The sequence below is a fragment of the Hemiscyllium ocellatum genome, chromosome 13 (assembly GCF_020745735.1).
Source record: "Hemiscyllium ocellatum isolate sHemOce1 chromosome 13, sHemOce1.pat.X.cur, whole genome shotgun sequence".
NCBI classification, from domain to species: domain Eukaryota; kingdom Metazoa; phylum Chordata; class Chondrichthyes; order Orectolobiformes; family Hemiscylliidae; genus Hemiscyllium; species Hemiscyllium ocellatum.
Genome location: NC_083413.1, coordinates 11,692,987 through 11,716,119, shown reverse-complemented (window position 1 = coordinate 11,716,119; position 23,133 = coordinate 11,692,987). Strand labels below are relative to the sequence as shown.

The window sequence follows — 23,133 nt, the reverse complement described above, 5'->3', positions numbered from 1 at the left end:
AGCTGCCAGAGGATGTGGTGGAAGCTGGTACAATTGCAACATTTATGAGGCATTCGGATGGGTATATGAATAGGAAGGTTTGGACGGATATGGGCCGGGTGCTGGCAGGTGGGATTAGATTGGGTTGGGATATCTGGTCGGCATGGGCGGGTTGGACCAAAGGGTCTGTTTCCATGCTGTACATCTCTATGATTCTAAATATTGCAATTATACTGGCCTCGACCCACCCAGACCCATTCTCCTACATTTACCCCTTCACCTAACACTACAGGCGATTTAGCAAGGCCAATTCACCTGACCTGCACATTTTTGCATTGTGGGAGGAAACCAGAGCACCTGAGGAAACTCACGCAGATATGGGGAGAAATACAAACTCCACACAGACAGTCGCCTGAGGTGGGAATTGAACCCGGGTCTCTGGCACTGCGAGGCAGCAGTGCTAACCACTGTGCCACCACGCCACCCAAAATTCTATAGAGTGCTCTAGGGCAGCCATAGTGAAATGCTGCTATTGCCCAACAAAGATCTCCTCAAAGTAAGAATACTGAACTGTGGATTGTCCAATTTCTTTATTTTAATGCATTCTTCAGGCCCATATTTCAATACAGATTGTTGACAACATAATCGGCCACATATTTAATGGCCAACATGGTTTCTTCACACGTTGGTTGGATTTGAGATTCAGGTAACAGGAAGCCATATCGGCCAGTGTCGCGGAGTTCAAAGGTGAAGGAGTATTTAATACCCAGATCGTAGGCCCAATCATCTGAACCTCCAGCTGCAAGATCTGTGCAAAGACAACATGCAAAATATTAGCAATGATAAAGCTTCAACTCAACAATTCCCACATCCTCTATGCAGATAAGAACCTCAAACTGTAAACAGTATATGTTCGAAATAAAGGAGTATAGGCATTGGGAGGTCATGTTATGGCTGTACAGGACATTGGTTAGGTCACTATTAGAATACTGCACACAATTCTGGTCTCCCTGCTATAGGAAATATTATAACTGGACTACCTAATCCAGAAAAATTGACATTTCAGGCAAAAGCCCTTCATCAGGAATCATTGTCCAAAACGTCGATTTTCCTGCTCCTTGGATGCTGCCTGACCTGCTGTGCTTTTCCAGCACCACTCTAATCTTGGCTCTCATCTCCAGCATCTGCAGTCCTTACTTTTGCCTACCTAATCCAGAAACCCAGGTTATGTTCAGGAGCTGGGTTCAAATCCTGCCTTGGCAGTTAGTGGAATTTGAATTCAATAAAAATCTAGAGTTAAGTGCTTAATGATGACTTTGAATCAATTTGAGGAAAAGCCTATACAGTTCACTAATGTTTTTAAGAAAGGAAACTGCCACCTATACCTGGTCTGACTTATATGTGACTCCAGACCCACAACAATTTGGTTAATTCTTAACTGCCCTCTGGGCAATTAGAGATGGGCAATAAATGTTGGACCAACCAGTGATGCCCTCATCCCATGAATTAATTTTTTAAAAATTTCATACTGTCTGCATCACTGACACATTTACCTGATATGTTAGTTTTGAAGATGTCATCTTCTACGTCCTTGACATGAATTCTAGTGAAGAATTGCCCTTTAAAAGTTAATGTAGCTTCTCTATCTCAGAACACTGTATTTCCAATATCAGCAGATAACAATAACTTGTGCTAATGAAACACCTTGAAAGTACATATCTGACTATGGTGTTTCATGGGGACAGAACTGGACAAAATATATTCCAAGACAAAGAAGGCTATATCAGATATTAGCTGATAGGAGTGTGTTCTATGAAGTATTTGAAATCAGGATGATTTGCATTAAGATTACTGACTCAATGAGCTGTGTTGTTTTCATGGATTCAGTCCTATGTTATTCTGTCCTTGCGGATCCTACCTCCAAAGAAATGTGGGCATTGAATGAAGACACTGGAGTCTCAAGACAGCTTGACTTATCTAGACTGTGCTACTCAGAGTCTGCTGCATCACTCTCTCCATGTTATCTAAGAGTAACTCTTCCCTGATGTTCAGAAGTTCATGTAATCCTTTTATTTGCATTCTAATGGGCAGAATACTGATGACAGCTCTCTAATATGGTTCTTCCATTCCTCTCTCCTCAGTCTCAACAACAATGGATGTCAAAGTTAAACGTACATCATCATCATTATTAACATATTCCTTTTCATTATACGCTCATATGAGTAGGGGCTTGGGGTAGAATTTCCAGCCTTCATTTTATAATTTCATTTTACATTTTCTTCCCGCCATGCATTTTACAAGAACGTTAAAATAATATTTCGTCTGCTTGTTTGAAATGGTGAACAAATCTAGAAAGAAACTAAAAGCTTACAGATGGTGGTAGCTCCTGGGCCATAGGTATATTGTGTCCCATAGAGACTGGCCAGCTTACGAATCGCTCCTTTAGCAATGTTATTCTGGAATGGCAAGAAACAATTATTTATGTTTGTTGTTTCAGAAAGTGATTAAGCACTTAACAAAGATGCTGTGTCTGTTTTATAAGGAGCTCAATAAAAGCTAAGTTACAAGTGGGGAACACCAGTACCAAGATTTCGTTATGTAAATGAGAGACCTTTTTCTGCATTTTCAGATAATCTAAGCCAATTCAAGAGCACATGATTATCAAACCATCTTGTGTGGGAGCACTTATAATCAGCTGAAGAGAAAAATGGGCCCTTGTGAGTTAATGAGCCTTCTGAAAGATGGTACCCTTGAGAGTGCAACACTTTATTGAAATCTCAGCCTGAATGATGTGCTCAAGTTCCTTCAGCATCTCTGAGTCAAAATCATGAAACTGCCCTCCTGATGGCACTACATCCAAAGAACTGCAGTGATTCAAGAAAGCAGCTCAATATGATCGTTCTCAATGGCAATTAGAGAAGGGCCAGTAAACTCTGACCCAGTCAGCAACGTGCACTTCCCACAAATAAAGCAAATAAACAATTCCGGGATAAGGCAGTTATAGCTGATAGTTACTGCTGGTGCTGGAATCTGTACTGAAAACTCTGAGGAAGTTCTAATTAAGAGTCTTTTTGATTTAGCCTTGCTCTCTATCCATACTTGCTGCCTGACCCGTTGTGTTTTCCAGTGTTTTTTGTTTTTAGTCATAGCTGACGGTCAGTGATGATCTCAAAATGCATTTTCTAAAGATTCGCCTACTACATCAGCTTCCACTCATGCTTTCCCAGCCCTGTATTCCTCCCATGTTCTGAAGAATTATGACCCCAACCCTAATTTTGCTGCGTTGACAATATTGTGCAGCAACAAGAAAGCAAACTTCATGTTGGCTGTGATTGTAAGGGGATTGAAGTATCACCCCTAAGAAAGGGCTTACTTGGATTTGAAATAGTTTGGAGAAAGTGGATTGATTTTTTTTGTGTGAAAGGGTTGTAATATGATGGAAGGTTGAGCAGATTGCAGTTACACTCATTGGAATTTGGAAGGCTAAGAACTGATTAAAATGTTCGCTGTCAGGTTGACCACCTCCTTGTCCACCCTCAAACAGTTCCCCATATTTTAGGGAAGGTGGATAAAGTGTCTACTCATGCATTCACCTTTACCTCACTGTGGGTGGCATTGTGGCTCAGTGGTTTGCACCGCTGCCTCACAGCACTAGGGACCTGGGCTCAATCTCGGATTGGGTGACTTTCTGTGTGAAGTTTGCACATTTGCCCCATGTCTGTGTAGTTGTGCTCTGGTTTACTCCCACAGTTCAAAGGTTAGGTGAATTAGCCATGCTAAACTACCCTTAGTGTTCAGGGATGTGTAGGCTAGGTGCGTTAGTTAGGTGTGAATATAGGGTTGGGGGATGGATCTGGTTGGATCACTCTTTGGAGGGTTGGTGTGGACTGGTTGGGCTGAACTGCCTGTTTCCACACTGAAGGGATTCTATACTATTCTTTTCAAAATCGATTGAAAACCTCAAGTGGCCAATTACTGTCTCTTTAAGGTCCTCATTTGCATTCTTTTCCATGAAATAATGGGCAGTAGCAAACATATCAGAGAAGAAATGTAGAAGGATGGGTGGCATATCATTTAGCATTTGCCTAACGAAGGTGTGCATTGGGTTACCATTCACAAGATGATATCCTGCTTTGTCCTTCCTTGGCTATCCATACATTCCACACTCCCACTGTAGGGTGCCTGATTCTTTCTTTTTTGGGGTTTTGGAGGGGGGGGGCGTTGTCGTTTGGAGAAGTTCATTCCCCTCTAATAATATCCCAACCCACGATCTTATACGTAATTCATCATTTGACCAAGTACTTGCTCCTAGATAGCACATAAACTAGCCCTAGGTGTGTCTATCCTCCTTCTTTCTGGGATCATGAGATACTGGAACAGAGGTAGGCCATTCAGACCATCAGGGAATGAAGCATCTTTGTTCTTCTTGATGACCCAGCGGAAATACATTCTGAAAACCTGCACTCAGACTGACAGCAGAGCACACCACCAGCTACTGGAATCAGATACCTCTCAGAGAGTTTAAAACTATGTGTCAAATTCTGCCACACATGGAACTGTCTGATGTGTTGAGATACATACCAGCTCATTGTGGTTTGCTGCTAAGTCATAAGTGTAGGAATAAGGGAAAAGACACATCTGAGAGTACGAATGCATAGTGAGGTAAGCCTTAATGCTTTCTTTATGGAGACGGATGAAGTTTGCAACAGCCTGAACTTCCTTCTCGGATTCGACTCGCGGACCACAGTACGTCTCGTCACAGGGATTTCTGGAAGCCCCGACAGCTGCAGGACACAATGGGACAATTAGCAGGACATCTGGTGGTCTCACATTATCCTGACTCTGTTTCAACAGCTTGAAAACAACTAGAACAACACAGGTTGCTGAAGCAAGACAGACAGGCCAGCATGTCGAACAGATCTTTCCCGATGATCAGGCTGCATTTGAAACAATAAAATAAAACAAAGACCAGCAGATGCTGGAAATCTGAAACAGGCACAGATGTTGTTTGAGAGACTCAGCAGGTCTAACAGTGGAGAGAGAAATGGAAATGGTGTTTCAAGTCTGGTAGCGTTCATGATGTCTGCTGAGTTTCTTTATGTTGTGGAGGTGCTGGTGTTGGACTGAGGTGGACAAAGTTAAAAATCACACAACACCAGGCTATACTCAAGTAGACCTGTTGGACTATATATAACCTGGTGTTGTGTGAGTTTCTCCAGCATTATTTGAAACATTCATCTTCCAGTTTCACAACACTGCAGAGTGTAAAAGGCCTGTGGAAGGAGGATTACTGTCTGATATAATGCATGCATTAAGGTTTAGATTTCTTCACTGCACATTCCTTTCTGGTGTCTACACAACTCAAAACAATTCTTTAAATCCCACAGTCACCAAGAAATGTATTGATAGCTGCAGAGATCTCTGGTGTCTTCACATTGTTATTTGAGTGCTGGGATGACTATGTTTGCTTAATATATGGAATGACAGGGAGCTTTTTTTAAAAAAAAAATCAGTCTTTCTTTATTATTCCAAGAAAAAAAAGGATGCATTTCTGTAAGGAGACCTCTGTCTGGTGCCTGCTGTAATATTGGAAGAAGAGGGTCATAAACCTTAGAGACTCGTTCTTTCAACTATCCCTGTGCATGTATTTAGAGCTGTATGTTAGGATGCAGGAAGAGCTTGATAACCAGGAAATCCAAAATCAGGAGTCATTCATCCTTCCTAACTACAGATGAACAAATTTTAGCCATGTGTATCCTGGAAAAAAGTAATTGTAGGCATAGGGATTGGTGATGATGTAGGTGGTGGGGGAGGAATGCTTGGTTTTGGTACTTAGAGGAAGCTGCCCCTTGATTTGTTAAAAGAAGACTTCTGTGTAATTGTTTTACATCTGACAATTCTTAAAATTTGTCCGTGGTGCAGTACGACACTCAAAATGTAATAATTTTTTTTTAAATATGCAAAGGCATACATAATAATAATGGCTCAGTGGCTAGCACTGCTGCCTCCCAGCACCAGGGAACCAGGTTCGATTTCAGCCTCGGTCTGTGTGGAGTTTGCACATTCTCCCTGTGTATGATTTGGAGATTCCGGTGTTGGACTGGGGTGTAGGTTTCCTCCGGGTGCTGTGGTTTCCTCCCACAGTCCAAAGATGTGCAGGTTTGGTGAATCGATGATGCCAAATTGTCCATAGTGTTCAGGGATGTGTAGGTTAGGTGCATTAGTCCAGGATAAACAAAGGGTAGGGGGAATGAGTCTGGGTGGGTTTTTCCTTGAAAGATTGGTGTGGACTTGTTGGGCCAAAGAGTGTGTCTCCACTCCATAGGGATTCTATGATATGGGGTAGGCCATTTAGGGCTGAGATGAGGAGAGTTTTCTTTAGGCAGAGAGTGGTGAGCCCGTGGAGTTCTTTGCTACAGAACGTGATTGATACCAAAATATTGAATGTTTTCAAGAAGGTGTGAGATGCATAGCAAGCTTTTTACTAACCAGTATCTACAGGACTGGAGTCTGCCAGTTGATGGAATATTCTGGATATTCAAGAGATTGCGCTAACTGCAGTAAACCCTGACCAAGCGAAGCTTTGAGACATTGACATCCCATAAAAAAATCTATGTAAAAATATCAATACACCTCCTAAAATCAATGTCAAAACACGCATTAAGTCATAGAAATGTAACGCAGGGGAATACACATCACCATGATATTTTATTTACACTGTAAACTCTCAGACATCCCCAAAGATTGCAGGCATTTGAGGCCTATAATTTTTGCCGGTTTCTCATGAGTACCAGTCGATAAGATGATAGTTAAAATAAAGTTTGCTGTAGTTCTTGGGTGGAGGATCAATGGGTATGGGGGGAGAAGCAGGAACAAGCAGCCATGACCATATTGAATGGCAGTGGGGGGGGGGGTCAAAGGACTGAATGGCTTACTTCTGTTCTTATTTTCTATGTTTCTATCTACAAAGGGGTAAAATATCCTTCTAGATTGTGCAGCCACATAAGCATGATATTATCAAACACCAAGTTTAAGCTCCCTATTTCCTAGTTTCAGTTTCATGAATGAAATGAAGTGGGCTAAAGCCGATGGCCCAGATGACATTAAGGCTCGGCTTTAGATGAATATTGGTCCGATTATTCTTACTTCAATTTGTTATGAGAATGGAGGGGGACCAGGCCCCCGAATCTGTTTGAGAATAAGTTCTCTCAGAAGCCTCCCCTGTAACGAAAACATTGAGGAGGATACTCACTGCACCATCCAGCATCCCAGTTCCTGTTCGGGTCAACTCCTCTGCAATAACTTCCAGATGTTCTGGAGCGAGTTTTTCTCCACATGCGATTCTTCCGATAAATAAACAACAAGTGAGGTTATGGTATAGACATGGCGACCAACACTGCAAATGGAATCTCTAAAGTGGCACACAGAGCATGTGTGGGTGAAGAGGGACACGATCTCACCCAGGGGCAGCAGAAAGCTGGGGGACAGTGTGAAGCTACAAATATATCAGTTATTTTGTGTTTTTCTGATTGGAGAGGTGAGCCAAGGTTTCACACGGTCAAGGGAAATGGAGGTGGGGGGTGGGGCGTGAGCGGTGGGCATTGGGGGATGAGGGCGGAGGTGTGTGAGGGATGGGGAGATGCGACAGGTGGGTGTGTGAGGACAGTGGGGGCGTGTGAGGAGTGGAAAGTGTGAGGGGTATGAGGTGTGATGGGAGCAAGAGGTGGAGGGATGTGAGGGGTTGGAGGATGTGAGTTGTGCGGGTGTGTAAGGGATTGGTGGGTGTGAGGGAGGATGAATGAGGGATTGGAGGGTGTGAGGGGATGGGAGTGTTTGGAGTTGGAGGTTGTGAGGGGTTGGAGGGAGTGAGGTTTGGGGGTTGTGAGAGGTTGGAATTGAGCCCAGGTCCTTGGTGTTGTGAGGTAGCAGTGCTAACCACTGAGCCACCCTTGGCTAGAATAATACATTACAAATAACACAAGCCAAACTGAATGATTATTTGATGGTTTACATCAGAGTCATAGAGTCAAATAGCACAGAAACAGACCCTTCAGTCCAACTTGTCTATACTGACAAAGTTTTCCAAACTAAACTAACCCCATTTGATTAGATTACTTACAGTGTGGAAACAGGCCCTTCGGCCCAACAAGTCCACACCGACCCGCCAAAGCGCAACCCACCCATACTCCTACATTTACCCCTTACCTAACACTACGGGCAATTTAGCATGGCCAATTCACCTGACCTGCACATCTTTGGACTGTGGGAGGAAACCGGAGCACCCGGAGGAAACCCACGCAGACACGGGGAGAACTCCACACAGTCAGTCGCCTGAGGCGGGAACTGAACCCGGGTCTCTGGCGCTGTGAGGCAGCAGTGCTAACCACTGTGCCACCATTTGGTTCCTTTACCCCTAAACCTTTTCTATTCATGCACCAGTCCAAATGTCTTTTAAATGTTGTAATTTACCTGCCTCTACCACTTCCTCTGGCAGTTCATTTCACATACAAACCACCTGCTGTGTGAAAAAGTTGCTTCTCAGGTCCCTTTTAAATCATTCCCTTCTCACCTTAAACCTATGCCCTTTTGTTTTGAACTTCCCTCCCGTGGGGACAAGACCTTGGCCATTCACCTTAACAGCCCTCATGATTTTATAAACATCTGTAAGGCCTCCCTCATCTCCTTGGCTCCAATGAAGAAGGTCCCAGCCTATTCAGACTCTCCTCAATACTCAAACCGTCTAGTCTCAGTAACGTCCTTGTAAACCTTTTCTGTAACCTTTACAATTTTATAATATCCTTCTCTAGAAAGGCAACCAGACTTGTACGCAGTATTCCTAAAGTGGCCTCACCAATGTCCTATATAGACACAACATAACATCCCAATTCCTCTACTCAATGTTCTGAGCAATGAAGGCAAGCATGTCAAATACCTTCTTCACCACCCCAATATTTTTATCAGCTGACATTAATATAGTGAGAGATAGCAATCATTCATTGTACAGGTCGTAGAGAGAGAATTTGGATCCTTAATACACTTATTGCATATTCACAGTGAGTGTGCACAGAAGGTAACAAGAGCTTATAATAAGTACTGGCCATGTGTCTGTGTGCCTGTGTGTGCACGTCTGCATGTTTGTCTGTGTGTCTGTGTATATCTGTGTCCGTGTCTGTGTGTATGTCTTCTTGTGTGCCCATATGTGAGTGTGTGTGTATATCTGTGTGCATGTGTAAGTGTTAGTGTGTGTGTGTGTGTGTGTGTCTATGTATATGTATATGTGTGAGAGGGTTTATGTAAGTTTGTGTGTGTCTCTGTGTGTGTTTGCCCACGTGCGTGTATCTGTGTGTTTCTGTCTTTCTGTGTGTGAAGCAGTATGTGTGTGTCTATGTGTGTGTTTGTCTACGCATGAGTATCCATGTGTGTCATGTGTGTGTTGATATATGTGTGTGTCTGCGTGTGTGTCTCTGTTGATGTGCGTGTGTGTGTTGATGTATGTGTCTGTGCGTGTTTGTTAATGTGTGTGTCTAAGGGTGTGTTTATTAATGTGTGTGTTTATTAATGTGTGTTTATTAATGTGTGTTTGTGTGTGCGTGTATGTGTGTGTGTGTTTTTGTTAATGCGTTTGTGCCTGTGCGTGTGTTTGTTAATGTGTGTGTGCCTGTATATGTGTATTTGTTAATGTATGCATGCGTCTGTGTGTTTTTGTTAATGTGTATGTGTCGATGTGTGTGTGTTTGTTAATGTATGTGCGTGCATGTGTGTGTTTGTTAATGTGTGTGTGCACATGACCTTTGAGAGTGGGGCCAGAACTCCCCGCTGTCTGAAACTAGATGACAGTTACAGAAATCCCAGGTGAATATAAAAGTGTAGGCACTTGGGGCAACTGATCTCTGTCCTTCTTCCTAACCTTTGCTCTTGGGGAAATGAGCATCCATGAGAGATCATAGGTCAGGATCTACCCTGAGATTTCAAACTAAGCCTGTTAAAGCATTTCGAATTTCAAAATTCTTTCGCTCCTCCCCATGTCTTCCCTTGGCTTGTGTGCTCAGGGAACCAATCAAAACAAGGGAAACGATTAACGTTTTAGGGGAAACATTAATGGAATTATATAACAAATCTCCCCAAAGTTTAGTATGAATTCTGGAAAATCCTGGAATCAGAAGAAATGTGCATTGAATTGTTCAGTCATTACAAATAATATAAGTAATTATGAATGGCCACAACACTGATAAAACCTTTGATTCCCATGAATTGAGTAGAATTTGATTTATGCAATCCTTAAATTTTGAGGTTTTTCACGAAAATAATCAGCAAATTCACCTGTGATTGGATCCTAGTGATGCTAAGTCTTGCTGTAGTGATCCGCCATGATTATATTGAATGGAGGAGCAGGGTTGAAGGGCCAAATGGCTTAGTCTTGCTTCTGCTTTGTACGTTTCTACAATCAATACACTGGAGGGAAAGTGGTGGAGGCTGGTACAATTATGACATTTAAAAGACATCTGGGTGTATATATGAATGGGAAGGATTTAGAGGGATATGGGCCACACGCTGGCAAGTGGGAGTAGATTAATTTAGGATATCTGGTCGGCATGAACAAGTTGGACCGAAGGGTCTGTTTCCATGCTGTACAACTCTATGATTCTATGACTGATCTGCTTCATAACTTTGTACTCTTTATCAGTACATCACAGTGGACATAGTAAGTAATGCAGCTCCAGCCAAATTTAACAATCTCTCATTGTTAAATAATCTCTCATAACAAATTTACATACACCCTCTCACACATACACATATACATCGATACTGTGAATATATTACCGCTTACATTAGACCAGGTGAAGGCATAACCATCAACATTAATGACGGGCACAACAAAGAAGTCCATGGTATCCAGAACCTTGGTCATGATGGGATCAGATCCATAAGTACTGACAGCCTAGAGCAAAGAGAATAGGTATCAAAAGGTAGCCCTCACGATAACTCTACTTCAGGAAAACAGAATCTGCAAACTTAGTTGTTTTTACATCAATAGAACCTTTGACTTTTCCCCTCATATATTATGATTTCATTGCAGCAACCAATTATCCCTATATAGTCGAGGAAAATATGAACAGTTGCATAGCTTAAGATGAAACATATTTTTGAATTAATAATCCATGCATATTTGATAATGCTCTTCCACATTGTGCTTTCAAAGCCATTAATGGTAGGATTGACAGGATTGCGTTCAGACCCATGCATGGTAATCGATTAGTTTTAGTTGACCCATGCATGGTGATCAATTCATTTTAACAGACCAATGCACAGTGATTAATTAGTTCTGACAGATCCAAGCATGGTGATAATTTTAGCAGACCTATGCATCATGATCAATTCATTCCAGCAGACCTGTGGATGGTGATCGATTAGTTTTAGCAATCCATAAATAGTAAGATGAATGAGTCTGTCAGTAGAACTATGCGATAGTGACAGAAGTAGCTTTTGTCAAATCCATGCATGGCAGTTTTGAACAGGCTGCATCTAAACTTGCCCTCGCATAATCTGAGAACTCATTCACTTTGACACAGAATTAAAAAAGATCTAACCAGGAGTGTTCAGCCTTTTGCAACTGGTGTGGTTGAAAGTTTTATAACCATGTATTTTTTTCACAATGGAGTTATTTATCACTTAACAGTTAGAAGTTGGCAGCATAGGTATGATCGCTTTTATATAGGATCACAGTCCAATATTGCATTGAAATAAGCCCTTTGATAAATAAGGAGAAAGTGAGATCTACAGATGCTGGAGCTCATAGGCGAGAGTGTTGTGTTGGAAAAGCACAACAGGTCAGGCAGCATCCGAGGAGCAGAGTATTGACGTTTCGGGCATAAGCCCTTCATCAGGAAACTGTTCCCTACATTCCTGATGAAAGGCTTATGCCCGAAACATCGATTCTCCTGCTCCTCAGATGCTGCCTGACCTGCTGTGCTTTTCCAGCACTACACTCTCGCCTATGATAAATATATCACATTACACAGTAGTGATTATAGATTATGTTATAATAATCTGAGTATGGATATGGTAGAGTGCCTAGTTAACAGCAATATCAAACAACATTGTGCCTAGCGAGGTTTGAGAAGATTTGTAGCTCAGGTTGAGGTTCTGGATGTAAGTTTGCTCGCTGAGCTAGAAGGTTTGTTTTCAAACGTTTCATCACTGTACTAGGTAACATCATCAGTGAGCCTCCGATGAAGCACTGGTGGTATGGCCCACTTTTTATTTATGTGTTTACGTTTCCTTGGGTTTGGTGATTTCATTTCCTGTGGTGATGTTATTTCCTGTTCTTTTTCTCAGGGAGTGGTAAATGGGATACAAGTCAACAAGACATGACCCACTCTCACTTATCTTTATATGCAGATGAGGAAAGACACCACTTCGACTGGGACAACACATACATCCTAGGACAAGCCAAATAGAAACATATGCAAACATTCCTTGAAGAATAACACGCCAACCGGAACTCTGTCAACAAACATATTGACTTGGATCCCATTTACTACCCCTAAGGAAAAGAACAGGAAATGACATCACCACAAAAAATGACATCAGCAACCCAAGGAAACCTAAACACATAAATAAAAAGTGGGCCATACCACCAGTGTTTCACCAGAGGCTCACTTATAATACTACCTAGTATGATGACGAAATGTCTGAAAATGAACCTTCCAGCTCAGTAAGCAAACCTGCATCCACAACATTGTGCCTTTTAATCTAATTTGATGATATAATGAAATGGCAAATTTATCAAAAACAAATCATATAGGAGTGGAAATTATAACACTTTCTAAACAGCCTTAAATAAAAAGTGAGCACTTGCCTCTTTCACAAACCACTGGCAAAACGCTGGAGAAATCCACTCTCGAGCATGTATTCCGCAGTCCATGAAGATTGCAGGTTTAGGTTGGTTTGTTTTCTTGCCAATCTTTAGCAATACAATAAAATAAAAAACTAGAAGTCATTTACTTTCACGCTACAGAAATGTAGCTAACTAAATAGCTGTGTGTGAAAAACGGCCATTACCCAACCCACCATCCCCTTCGCCTTACCAATTAGATTCACGTAGCTGACCTGTTAAGATCAGTTTAACCTTCCTCTTCCTGAGCTTGTCAACTTCCAGTTACTCTATTTGTTTTCTTAATCAATGCTTCTGTCAAAGTTACATTCACTATTCCCTAACTTGACCACTGAAATTCTTCAAATCGCATGTAGTTCAAGACACTATTTAATTCAATCAGGATTCCTAACTCCCCTTTTCTTGGTCAAGTGTAGCGTGAATGGATTAATTTTCTTCAAGACTTTCAATCGTTTTGATTACATCTTTTTCCACCTATGAGGGCAGATTCATAGAATCATAAAAGTCACAGAATCGTTGAGCTGTAGAAGGGAAACAGCCAGCCCATCATGTCTGTACTGGCTCTCCAACTGAGCATCATGATTTACTGCTGTTTTCCTGCCCTTTCCTGTAACTCTGCCATTTATTTCTATTTTATAATTACGTAATGCTCTCTAGACTGCTTCGACTGAACCTAAACCCACTGTAGTGTGTTGCAGTCTCAGGCATAAATGCATATACAGTAGACCACCCATACTTAGGGTGGGGGGGGGGGTGGAATACGTTCCACGAACTGCTGCGGAAACCCAAAACTGCGGATAGGAGCGAACCCATTCATTTCAATGGGAAATTTACCTTCCCAGCAGCTTCCTGCTCCCTAATTCCAGAAGGTTCCCTGTAATAGGGCCGGCACGGTGACACAGTGGTTATCACTGCTGCCTCACAGCACCAGAGACCTGGGTTCAATTCCCGACTCAGGCGACTGACTGTGTGGAGTTTGCACGTTCTCCCTGTGTCTGTGTGGGTTTCCTCCGGGTGCTCCGGTTTCCTCCCACAGTCCAAAGATGTGTGGGTCAGGTGAATTGGCCATGCTAAATTGCCCGTAGTGTTAGGTGTAGGGGTATGGGTGGGTTGCGCTTCGGCAGGTTGGTGTGGACTTGTTGGGCCAAAGGGCCTGTTTCCACATTGTAAGTAATCTAATCTAATATGTTCAGTGTGCGGGTAACTGAAACTGCGGAAAATTATTCTGCGAATGGGGGGCTGGCCCTGTATGTTTTTCCTCACGTTACCTTTACTTCTGTTGCAAATTAATCTACATCTGGGCCTTCTCTTTCTTGATTAATTTGTGAGCGAGAATCATTTTTCCCTGTCTACCCTATCCAGAGCACTCTGGGGTGGCATGTTGGCTCAGTGGTTAGCACTGCTACCTCACAGCAGCATGGTCTCAGGTTCAATTCCAGACTTGGGCGACTGTCGGAGTGTGGAGTTTGCACATTCTCCCCATGTCTGCGTGGGTTTCCTTCCGGTGCTCCAGTTTCCTCCCACAGTCCAAAGATGTGCAGGTCAGGTGAATTGGCTATACTAAATTACCCATAGTGTGAGCTGTATTAGTCAGAGGGGAATGGGTCTGGGTGGGTTACTCTTCAGAGGGTCAGTGTGGACCGGTTGGGCTGAAGGGCCTGTTTCCACATTGTAGGGAATCTAATCTCTCGACTTTGAAACCATCAATCAAATCTTCACTTAGCTTTTCCTTTTCCATGGAAAACTGTTTTAAATTTTCCAAACTACCTTCATGACTGAAATTTCTCATTCCTGGAAACATTCTTGTAAAGTTCTGCTGCACTTTCTCCCATATGTTCACACCCCTCCTATAGTGTGGTGCCCAGAACTCCACAGTGTATGCCAGCTGAGGTTAACATAGTGTCTTATGTAGGTTGAGCAGTACATCATTCTTCTTGTTCTCTATGTCCCTATTAGTAGAACTGAGGATCCCTGAACCTCTCGCATAAATTTTCATCTATGAAAATCTCCATTGATGTGATTCCAATTACCTTGATGACATAGATTGACCGTCCTTCATAACTGGTTCCAATTTCTGTAAGCGACATTAGGTTTGAGTGCCTAAGTACGGTATTTGTAATCCAAGCATTGATCTATTCAAGGTAAAAGAAATCGGAAAATGTGAAGATACTGACGGTCTGGTAAGACAATCCTGACATCTCACCTATCTAATGCTCCAAACACTCTTCAAAAATTAAGTTCCTCTGGAATTTTATTTTTAAAAAAACTAGCATCAGAAGTGGTGACCATGAAATCACCACAGGAGATGTGCCACATTACCTCCATGTGAATCCTGACCAAAGCAATATGGTTGACCCTTGATTGCCCTCTGAAATGTTTTGTTCAAGTAGAGAGTCCACACTGAACTTTTTAAAGGGAAATCAGGAATGGGCAGAAAATGCTGGATTGTTGAGGTCTGTACTCTATGAATGAATGAAAAGAAATGTGTCCAGGTTGGTGCTCTTGCCTTGCAGCTGGGAGTTTAAGAGTTTCAGAGCCAATCAATAGATCCAGGTATTCTAGTCAGGAACACCAGTGCAGTCCTGCGAGAGTGCTACCGGGGGAGGGGATGTCTTTCGAATGAGATATGAAACTGCGCTTCCTCACCTTCATGATGGCTAACGCTACTCTGAACACTGAGGTCTCCTCACACATTCTGGGGTGTTAGGATAGCTGTGAGCTGCATGAAAGTATCGATGGATGGGTCAGGTGGACAGAGCAAATGGAATTCATGGAAAAATATATGTACAGAGGCATCTCGAAGGTCATGGTTGGGAATTATTTCACTCAGTTAATCAAATTCCCGATAATCAAATGCCAATAACATAGTTTAGCCAAGCATTGGGACCTGGAGATTTTGCCGGATAATCCGATATTCAGATAATCGAATGCTGGATAATTGAGGTTCCTCTGTATATGACTTTCTCAGGGGTATCAACAACTTTCTGTAAAGGTTTCAATCCACTGCTTAAACAGCAGAGAGTAACATTTGAACAAACTCTTGAAAGTTTTTCCTTTATAATTTCAGCTTTAGAAATTTAAACATCACTGGATCCAAAGCATTGACTTTGCTTTCTCTCTGCAAAGGTGCTGCCAGACCTGTTGAGTTTCTCCAGCAGTTTCTCTTTTCATTTCAGATATTTCCAGCATCTTCAGTTCTTGGTTTTATTTCAGTGTGTAGACTTAAGATTGTACGTAATTAATGCTTGCAGAGGTCTACTGGTCAGGTAAAGGAATTAAACAGTGGCTTTATATATTACCTCTAATGTACACAAGCATCTCAGTGCACTTCAGGGAACATAGTCAGCAATAAATGAAGGAATACTTACTTAAAGGAGAGAATGCTGGGAAGATTTACCAGGAAATTGAGGAAAGTAAGAGGAAAAGGCATGGTGTGGAATTGCCTGCACTTGCTCAGTCAAAGATCCATGCAGGGGAGATTATGTCCTTGTGGTAATATTGCTGGGCTGTTCATCCAGAGAATCAGGTAATGTTTGGGGGACCTGGGTTCAAATCTTGCCATGACAGATGGTGGAATTCAAATTTCATAAAAATCTGAAATGTGGGGTCGAATGACGACTATGAGTTGATAGTCAGGAAAAACCCATTTGGTTCACTAATGCCCTTGAAGAAAGGAAGCTCCTATCCTTACCTGGTCTAGTTCACATGTGCCTCCAAACCCACAGCAACATGGGTAGTTCTGAACTGCCCTTTGGACAATTAAGGATGGGCAATAAATGTTGGTCTATCCCATCAATGAATTTTAAAAGTATGATCCTTCCTGTGCAGATTATCCCAAACAGGGGTGGCTGGATCTTACTCTGTTCAGGCAGTTTTGACAATCAAGGAGATGGGTCGGTGCTGCATGGGATGAGGTGAGATTTTTCTGGGAGTGTAGTGATGGGGGGGGGGAGGAGGCGGGGTTTCTGTGGGTTTCAGCAGCTGATCGCTACCCAATGTCCATAGCCTTCATCGCACAAGATTTGGTAGGGATCAAGGGAGACCCTCATGCAGCAGTCAGCCTGCACTGAGGTGACCTACTCCATCTGCAGCTGTTATTGTAGCCCAGCCAAAAATAAGTCCTTCATTTCGGTGTCAAGCAGCCATTAATTGATCTTTAAAGGGTTCAGTTGACGGAGGAGGAATAAAAACATACATACTTGTCAGACTCATCTCCTTTCACCTCAAAATGGAAGTCTGGTATGAGTAATATGCTCATAGATTCTTGATGTCTCGAGGAATTAAGGGCTACGGGGAGAGTGCGGGTAAGTGGAGTTGAAATGCCCATCAGCCATGATTGAATGGTGGAGTGGACTCGATGGGCCGAATGGCCTTACTTCCACTCCTATGTCTTATGGTCTTATGGTCTTCCACTGGCTTATATTAAGTCCTCACAATCACAACCCAATATGGGTCAAGATGGGGAGATAGTGGCCACCTTATCTGTTGTCTTTCTGCCTCCAGATCATTCCCATTTGAGCTGAAAGGCTCCATGCGTAGGTTGCAAATTTCAGAAATAGGTTTGAGTCAGTGGAAGGTGGGCTCCATGTTTTTTGAGATGGGGGGAGGGTGGAGGTGGTGAAGATGTTGCACGGCAAACTGATTTTAAAGAACAAAGAGTTGAGAAAAGAGGGTTCTGGGATTGTGAGGGCTATAGAGACGAAGCTGCAAAGAACTTCAATACAAGGGGTGAGAACTGGTGAACTGGTGATGCTGGGGAAAGGCAGCACATCGAGGTTAGTGAGGACAGGAGTGATCATATGGGTGCAACTTGGTGCAGGTTAGATTCCATACAGCAGTGGGGGCTAACTCATTTCCAATATCCGTCCTGATCCTCCTGGCTGAAAAGGAAACCATAAAATACACAAAAGAACCTACCGGCATGTCTCCTCCTCTGGATTTGATTTCTTGGATGGGTCTCGCACTATCACACAATTATATCCTTCCTATAATTCGGCAACCAGGACTGAATGCAGTACTCCAGTTGTGGCCTAACCAATGTTTTATACACTTCCAGCAATTACTTCCCTGCTCTTGTATTCTATGTTTCGGCTAATAAAAGCAAATATTCCCAATGCCTTTCTTCACCACCTTTTCTACATGAGCTGTGACCTTCAGGGATCTGTGGATTATACACATCAAGGTCTCTCTGATCTTTCAGAGTCTTACCATTCACAGAGTGATCCCTTGACATGTTTGTCCTCCCCTCCCATAGTTTCCCAGGTTTAATTCTGTTTTCCACTGCTCTGTCTGTTCTTTGATACCCTCCTGCAGTGTACAGCTATCCTTTGTGCTGTTTACCACCTTGCTAGTGTTTGTGTTATGTGCAAACTTCTTGATCATAGCTCTCCAAATCACTAACGTAAGCTGCAATGATCCCCAGCACTAACATCTGCAGAATCCCATTGGAGACAGATGTCTGGTCACAGAGACAGCTCCCTAATTTAATCACTCTACTTCGTCTGCTTCCTGCCTCTCCGCCGATTTCGAATCCAATCTATCACTTTGTCTTATATCACCAAGAGCTCTTCCTTCACTGACCAGTCTGCATGTGTGGCCTGAACAACAGCCTGGACAAGATTCATACAGGCCATATTAAATGAATTATCCTTATCCACACAACCCAAAGAATTTTAGAATTTCATGATTTCTGTTTTGTGTGGATATTTAGAAAAATACAGTTGCATTTAGTGCACTGGCTGGTTTGCTTGTAACTATGTGACCTCTACCTCTGCTGTGAGTGCCTTTGTGTGGTATCTGGCAGTCATTAAAGAACACACCTCCCAAAACTCACGAGTGAAATGAACGTGCAGGGATTCCGTTTAAAGGAACAATTAAGGACGCTATCTATTTTTAAAACCTTCCTCCATATGTTCTTTTCTCATTCAATATTTATAAATAAAATTCAGGTTTTGCAAGTAAAAACCACCTTCTCATTCCCTTCTGATTTGATCCAATAGATATCACATGTGAATATTGTAATGATAGTGCAGTCTGGCAAATTGCCCTGTAATCTCCAATAAATCTCCAGTGTTTTCGATCTTCCCAAATGCCCTGCTATTCTACACGTTCCTACAAGCACAACAACTCAGGAAATTCAGCATGTCCATAAGGGCTCTCACCAACTTTTACAGGTACGCCAAAATAGGCATACTGCCTGGGTGTTGCGGTTCTGTTCGCCGAGCTGGGAATTTGTGTTGCAGACATTTCGTCCCCTGTCTAGGTGACATCCTCAGTGCTTGGGAGCCTCCTGTGAAGCGCTTCTGTGATCTTTCCTCTGGCATTTATAGTGATTTGTATCTGCCGCTTCCAGTTCTGCCGCTGCAGTGGGCGGTATATTGGGTCCAGGTCGATGTGCTTATTGATTGAATCTGTGGATGAGTGCCATGCCTCTAGGAATTCCCTGGCTGTTCTCTGTTTGGCTTGTCCTATAATAATCGTGTTGTTCCAGTCGAACTCATGTTGCTTGTCATCTGCGTGTGTGGCTACTAAGGATAGCTGGTCATGAGGAAACATCACAGAAGCGCTTCACAGGAGGCTCCCAAGCACTGAGGATGTCACCTAGACAGGGGATGAAATGTCTGCAACACAAATTCCCAGCTCGGCGAACAGAACCACAACAAAGAGCACCCCACCTACAAATCTTCTCCCAAACTTTGAATACTGCCTGGGTGTATAACGGTCTGGTGCGGCAACTGCTCTGCCCAGGACAGTGAGAAACTACAGACGGTGGTGTGCACAGCCCAGGCCACCACGGAAGCTAACCTTCCATCCCTGGACTCCATTTCCACGGCTCGCTGTTGTGGGAAGGCTGCCAACATCATCAAAGTCCCTTCAAACCCAAGCAATGAACTCCTCCGACCTCTTCTGTCAGGCAGTAGATACAGAAGCTTGAATACACTTGCCAACAGACATGGGAACAGCTTCTTCCTGGCTGTTATTAGACTGATAAATGGACTCTCCACCCTCAAATAATGCTGACCTTGCTAATGCTGATCTGGCCTTGCGCATGCCCCATGCAATGTAACCTGTATGCAAAGTCATTTTGACCTTTGCATCTTTGTTTACTATAATCTGCTCGTACTGCCTGTAAACAAAACTTTTTAATGTACCCGGTACACGTGACAATAAAACAAGTGAATATCAAATCTACTTCCCCTCCCTCTAACCTAACTGCGTACATCTTGTCTTAAGTGCCTACAGTGGCAACAGTTCAACTTCAGCAAGTCAAGCAAGAACATGATTGTAGAGCTGAGGGGACAATGTTTCTTTGGAAGTTAAGATTAAGGCTTACCGTATCCAAATCGTTGTATTTTACATAACTGTGCAAAGAAGCTGATCGTTCCTTATTATCAAGTTGTTGTTCAATCATTTCCTGAAGGTCTTCAATTAAAACTCTAGATGGAAAGAAGGTTCAGGAAATTAACCATATGTTAGACTTGAGGTGAGTACCTGGATTCTGACTGAAACATTGGGCATTCATTATAGCATACTCATATTCCAGTCCACTTTGCTCCAGCAGTTTCTGAACCTTCACTACGTCCTGGGCACCCACTCGGAAATCCACGTCCACGCCTACAGTCACTTGGTCAATGGAGTCAGGTTTCCAGAAGTCAACCTGGACAGAAAGGGAGAGAGCTGTTTGAATCACTTCATTTCAGAAGAGTTTTGGAAGACGTTTAGAGCTCATGGATGGACCTCGAACCTTTGCAAAATCGGCCAGACCTTTCACGAACCACAGAGCTTGGTCATTTGTCGGCTTCAGGCGGAATACTTTCTCCCTTTGTGAGGACCAAAAAACAGAGTATGAGTAATGAGATGGAACAAAGACAGTGGGTTGTGTTACAGTTTGAGATCTTTAATATAATATGACGCACAGGAAATCTTTCTTACCCATCAAATCGCTGGACAGCAGGATCAGCCAGTACGGCTGTAACCAGCCCGAGGAGACAAAATATCTTCATTGTTCTGATCCTAGTGATGACTCCAGTGTTGCTTTTTTATATCCTCTCATAACATTATCGTTTTCCGTAATAAAGTTGCTTATCATTTTGTGATAGGGTGGGATTTATAACTTTCATGACCTTGAGGGTTCCTCCGTTGCAAGAGTTAACATTCCTAATCTTTACATTTGGATTAAAGCTGGCACCTCTAGAATTTCATCAGCCGCAGCCTGGCTGTATTTAGGGTGGGAATTAGATGTCTTTTGTAGGCTGTTCAGTTTGTATTTGAGCCAGTCCTGTGACAAGGCTGCTCCACCCATGAGTTCAGTCGAGGGTTCAAGGCTGCAAAACTGGCATCCCAATGTCACCTCTCACAGAAAATATCCCGGATTCCAAGTTCAGCTTCTGTTTGTCTGCCAGAAACGATTTACAAGGATGTTGCCAGGGTTGGAGGATTTGAGCTGCAGGGAGAGGCTGAACAGGCTGGGGCTGTTTTCCCTGGAGTGTCAGAGGCTGAGGGGTGACCTTATAGAGGTTTACAAAATTATGAAGGGCATGGATAGGATAAATAGGCAAAGTCTTTTCCCTGAGGTCGGGGAGTCCAGAACTAGAGGGCATAGGTTTAGGGTGAGAGGGGATAGATATAAAAGAGACCTAAGGGGCAACTTTTTCACGCAGAGGGTGGTATGTATATGGAATGAGCTGCCAGAGAATGTGGTGGAGGCTGGTACAATTGTAACATTGAAAAGGCCAATGAATGTGTATATGAATAGGAAGAGTTTGGAGGGATATGGGCTGGGAGCTGGCAGGTGGGACTAGATTGGGTTGGGATATCTGGTCGGCATGGACGGGTTGGACCGAAGGGTCTGTTTCCATGCTGTACATTTCTATGACTCTATATGTTGATCAGAAGTCACACAGTACCAAGTTATAATCCAACAGGTTTATTTGAAATCACAAGCTTTCGGAATGCTGCTCCTTCATCAGGTGAAGTGAGAGAGAAGCGCACAGGCAATGAATTTATAGGCAGAGAGATCCAGGGCAGAAAGATCAAAAGATCATACAAATGGTGTCAGTGGAGTGTTGGTAGGCCGAATAATAACGCTCTGCAGATGATCAAGAGTGTCAGTCGGTGTGAGTAAAGTGCCAACGGTTAAATAACAAGTGAAGGGATGACCTCTAACCCGATTAAATGAGGCAGACAGATAACTACAAAGAATAAAAAATAAGCTCGTGTTGGAGACAAACCAAATGACCGGAGTAACATAGTAGGTATAAGAGTCGTGTGTCTGTGCGCTTCTCTCTCACTTCACCTGATGAAGGGGTAACGCTCCGAAAGCCTGTGATTTCTAATAAACCTGTTGGCCTGCAACCTGGAATCTGACCTGGTCCACCCCAGTCCAACACCGGCACCTCCATGCTACGCCATATGTTGAGAACGCAGGCTAGAATCTCGCAGCACTCAGGCGATTTGATGCTTTGAAAAGCTATCCAAATAATCTCAAACTCCTACACTTCATTCACAACCTTTGCCCGTTATGTCCACTCTCCTTTTGAAATGTATTTCCTCCACTCTCAAAATAGTTCATTCCAGACCAGAACAACATGCAGCGTAACAGGCATCTTCTGCCTTTCCCAATCAGCTTAACAGCTGCGTCATTTGATAACCAACCATCCAACTAATTGGGGAAAAGTTCCCTTACTGCTTCCCATTCATTCAGAATGCAAATCTGTCAAGAATAACACATATTGCCAATAGCTAATTCTGATTCTTCTTTTCCAAGCAGGATGCGTCCTAATCAGGTGTCACTGACAAAGGAAGAGGATTGTCGCTCGGACCTAATATTGTATATGGTCCAAATCCCTTTGTGGGATGTGGGCATCGCTGGCTGAGCCAACATCTATTGTCCAACCCCACTTGCCCCTTGAAAAGGTGGTGGCGAGCTGCCTTCTTGAACCATTGCAGTCCACCTGCTGGCGGTTGGCCCACATTGCCCTCAGGGAGGAAATTCCAGGATTTTAACCCAGTGACAGTGAAGGAACAGTGATGTATTTCCAAGTCAGGATGGCGAGTAGTTGGAGATGGTGGTGTTTCCATGTAGCTGCAGCCCTTATCCTTCTAGATAGAATGGATCATGGGTTTGGAAGGTGCTGTCTAAGGATCTTTGTTGAATTTCTGAATTTCTGCATTTTGTAGATATTTCACACTGCTATTATTGAGCAATGGTATAGAGACAGTGGATCTAGTGCCAATCAAGTGGGCTGCTTTACCCTGGA

At 43.0% G+C, this 23,133-nt stretch overlaps 1 protein-coding gene across 2 annotated transcripts in view; it reads right to left on the bottom strand.

The window, feature by feature from the left end:
* Positions 1-573: 573 nt before the first annotated feature.
* Positions 574-23,133, bottom strand: part of LOC132821771 (carboxypeptidase B-like) — a 30,680-nt gene continuing 8,120 nt past the window's right edge. Inside the window, exons 1-11 of one of the 2 annotated variants that reach the window (XM_060834531.1) lie at positions 20,807-20,931; positions 20,619-20,694; positions 20,407-20,531; positions 20,208-20,310; positions 14,905-15,006; positions 12,839-12,943; positions 10,808-10,918; positions 7,232-7,322; positions 4,561-4,763; positions 2,351-2,435; positions 574-787 (exon numbers count right to left, since the gene is read on the bottom strand). In XM_060834531.1, coding sequence (XP_060690514.1) covers positions 600-787; positions 2,351-2,435; positions 4,561-4,763; positions 7,232-7,322; positions 10,808-10,918; positions 12,839-12,943; positions 14,905-15,006; positions 20,208-20,310; positions 20,407-20,531; positions 20,619-20,694; positions 20,807-20,877 — 1,260 coding nt within the window. In that variant the 5' untranslated portion in view covers positions 20,878-20,931 and the 3' untranslated portion in view covers positions 574-599. Of the gene's footprint in view, positions 788-2,350; positions 2,436-4,560; positions 4,764-7,231; positions 7,323-10,807; positions 10,919-12,838; positions 12,944-14,904; positions 15,007-20,207; positions 20,311-20,406; positions 20,532-20,618; positions 20,695-20,806; positions 20,932-23,133 lie in introns of those variants that run through there. The other variant, XM_060834532.1, reaches the window with a different exon arrangement.